Source organism: Sinocyclocheilus rhinocerous, unplaced genomic scaffold (assembly GCF_001515625.1).
Source record: "Sinocyclocheilus rhinocerous isolate Xijiao unplaced genomic scaffold, SAMN03320098_v1.1 scaffold2369, whole genome shotgun sequence".
Lineage (NCBI taxonomy): Eukaryota > Metazoa > Chordata > Actinopteri > Cypriniformes > Cyprinidae > Sinocyclocheilus > Sinocyclocheilus rhinocerous.
The window spans coordinates 360,521-364,111 of NW_015645530.1; the positions used below are offsets into that span (position 1 = coordinate 360,521).

At 35.8% G+C, this 3,591-nt stretch overlaps 1 protein-coding gene across 1 annotated transcript in view; it reads right to left on the minus strand.

Annotated features, from left to right (window-relative positions):
• Nucleotides 1-3,591, minus strand: part of LOC107706081 (discoidin, CUB and LCCL domain-containing protein 2-like) — a 20,735-nt gene that overhangs the window by 9,859 nt on the left and 7,285 nt on the right. The window contains exons 4-5 of the mRNA XM_016509660.1: nucleotides 1,210-1,261; nucleotides 1,046-1,118 (exon numbers count right to left, since the gene is read on the minus strand). Of these exons, the coding sequence (XP_016365146.1) occupies nucleotides 1,046-1,118; nucleotides 1,210-1,261 (125 nt within the window). The remainder of the gene's footprint in view (nucleotides 1-1,045; nucleotides 1,119-1,209; nucleotides 1,262-3,591) is intronic.

Below are 3,591 nucleotides of genomic sequence, written 5' to 3' on the forward strand. Positions count from 1 at the left end.
CTTTTAAAAAGAATATCTCTTTGGATTTGAGACTTTAGTCTTTGCAACTTTACAGATCTTCTTTATGCACCAAGAGCTTGTAACACTCCAAAGAGAAAGGAAAAATTGAAATCGCATCATATGACCCCTTTAAATGTCGGTCAGATTCTTTGTACAGGGTAAATAGACTTGAAATATATAAGTCATATTGACCACTTTTAAGATGCTTTTGCTTAGTTTTTTAAGCTTGAAAGCTTCAGTCCCCGTTCTATGTAATTACATGGAATAGAGTGACTAAAGCTCAAAGTATGCTTCAGTTTTTATGTGGACAGTAGGGTATGTTTACAGTGCATGTGACGTACATATTATTACCAGCATAATATGTGCAGCCTGATTTTTTATAATTGCACATACTCAATTCCTTAGTTTGCATGTGTACCTTGACATTTTTGCACTAATAGTTAATCCACAAGGTGGCAATGCCTTGGACATGGCCGTTGTTTCACAGATGAAAAAAAAAAGAAAAGATGTTTGCATAATCATGCTTTTTAAAGTTCATTACCAAACATATATTTAGAGATGTTTACATTGCTGTTGATAACATTAAATAAAAAATGTTTTTCATTAGGTTAGATAATGAGTATTAATCACTCAAATCACTTTATCTAAACATCTCTACTTAACCATCTGTCTAGCATATGCGTCATGTTTGTAGTTTTTTAACACTTTTTATTCATGTTTGTAGTTCTAATACGCAATGGGTTGGGTGAAATATTAGCCTTTAGAGTGTCTATGGATCTGCACTTCGTCTTTCCACCGGAAACAGTAAACCAAGTCGTGATACTCATTTCAACATAAATTTCTACTATTTAGAACACAATCATTCTAATATTCTAATAAGTATACCTTGAGCTTAACACATTAGGAACAATGTCTCCTTTTACATTCTTTAAATAAAGTCATACAAGTTTGGATCAACACGAGGGTGAGTGAATAATAACAGAATTTTCATTTATGACTAAACTAACCCTTCAATCTAACATCCACTAAACAGTGGACTACTTACATCTCTGTATCCATGCGGTATGGTTCCCGAAACCTCTCCGAAATCAGTCAGGCATCCAGCAGGACAGAATTTACTGCAAATGCAGGACGGGAATATGAGACACAGACACACATATATGCAAGAACATGAAAACACACACCCCAGACAGCTGTAAACGTGAGTACCTGAACTCCGCTTCACTGAAGTGCTCTCCTTTTTCCAGACAGGTGATGAGGTCTGAAGGATGAGAAAAGAGACACACATTTTCTTTGAACCCTCTTGAAACATATTTACCTCTGTCAGATAAAGCAGCACATCTGATGGTTGCCATGGTGACACTATTGATTAATGCCATCCTTCCACACAAAGATAATACACAGGCATGTATGTATGTATGTGTGTGTGTATGCGTGTGTGTGTGTTATGTGCGCACTGGCCATTCAGTAAGTGGTGTAACAAACTGGTGTATTGCGTTTCATTTTTGTGGATAAAAGCCTCCATCTGAATGAACAGATCAATAATACCAACTAGATTTACATCCGTTACTTTTTCCCTTAGTAAATATGAGTGGTGCTCACCCGTGCAAAACTTCCTGCCACAATGCTGCAATGTGTATGACTGTGTGTGCGCATTTCTGGTTCAAGGTATTTTGTGGTGTTATTGTACCCATTACTCACACCCACAGCATGGATTCATCTGTCTCTTTCCTGACTCATGGGAAATATGATCTCTCTCTCACACACACACAGTCTCGCAGTACTGGGGTAAACAGGTGCAGCTCCCACATGGCAGAGTGAACTCCTGACCTCAGACAGCTCCAGAGGTCAAAGGCCAAATGTCATTGTTAAGACACATCAAACACAGAAGTGCACAGCTGTGATTCCACAGATTTGGAGGCTCAGGATGTGCCATGCTGTACAGAGCACCTTCACAAATGTGCTTACACTGCAGTTTGAAACTTTCCTGCAGCATTTGACATTATTACAAAAATAACTAGTACTTTTTCGTATGCTTTGGGCATTAGAACTAGTTATTTGAACAAACCTCTAATACCACGTCTGCACCGGACACGAGCAGCTATATTATATGCACGCAGATACATTTTTTCTAAACATCTTTTGTACTAATTAGTACTAAAACTGTCCTGGTTTGTGGTTTCACAGTAAAAAAAGAAATGGAACATCTATGTAATTTATATCTATGTAACAAACCATGTCATTTGAGTAACCAGACATAACTGCAACTAAACAAGCAATGCAAATGTATTAATAATAAACTTGTATTTTATTTAGAGGGACATTAGATAGTTATCGAACTCTGTACTAGCTACATTAAACTGTACTGTATGTCTTTTGGTTACTTTTGCATTATTAAGACACTGGACACTCAATTATATGAATTATTTAACAGAAATATTACAAAATAACTGCTTAACTACATTTTACTGTTGAAGATGCTGTCATTTTGAGTGTTACCACACAGTGATGCAGAGGTCAGGTGATACAAGTCAGAGCTTTCAGAAAATTCAAGTTTACAAGTTGTAAGTTGTTTACAAGGATGTGAACACTTTTTATAAGCTGTAACCTTGTAATTATGGTAATTTTACATGCCATGAACACGTATGCATTCATAAGTGTCAAAACTGAAGTATACTTTAGGCGTCTCTAAGTATTTAACAATGCCACGTTTATGTTATGGACATGGATGATCATTTTTAATTATGCAGCATATTTAGCATAGGTATGTTATTACTTAATAGCTATTATTAATAAACTTCTACAAGTTATTTTTGAAATAGTGACACTGATTTTTACTGTAAAGCTGGTTGGAAGCAATTTGTTTTGAATAAAGCGCTATATAAATAACTTTGACTTGACCTTCTAAGCAATCTGACTTGCAATGTAAATCCAACAGACATTGAAGGAATGGCCCGAGCTACAACTTGGGACAAGAATATAGATTTGGTCAAAAAGTGATCACCCAGCAATAGCCCACAACCCTCTAGCAACATGATGTATTTCGAACTCTGTGACATTTTTGTACTGTATGACACAAGAGTCGACAGCCATTACATAATTTCCTCTCATTTTAAATTAATTTAAACTATTGACTCGTCTGTTAAATTAACTGCCTGTCATGCATAAGCTCTCTGGACGCACCCTGGAACCAGGAAAAACCCTAACATCCTTACAGTCAGAAACATACTCCTGAAATAATCTTTGTAATCAGGTTCACATGTCGTCCCTCAGTCTCATCTGAACAAACACACACAGTTACCATAGCAGCTCCTTTATGCATCTTGAGACGCATCCAAGCCTGCTTCAACACTAATTCATCCAAACACAAGCTTTCACACATACAGGACAATAAGTGCACTACCGTTTAAAAGTTCTTTATGAAATCAATACTTTTGTTCAGCAAGGATGTGTTAAATTGATCAAAAGTGACAGTAAAGACATTTATAATGTCACAAAATACTTCTATTTGAAATAAATGCTGTTCTTTTGAACTTTCTATTCACAGATTCCACAATATATATATATATATATATATATATATATATATAT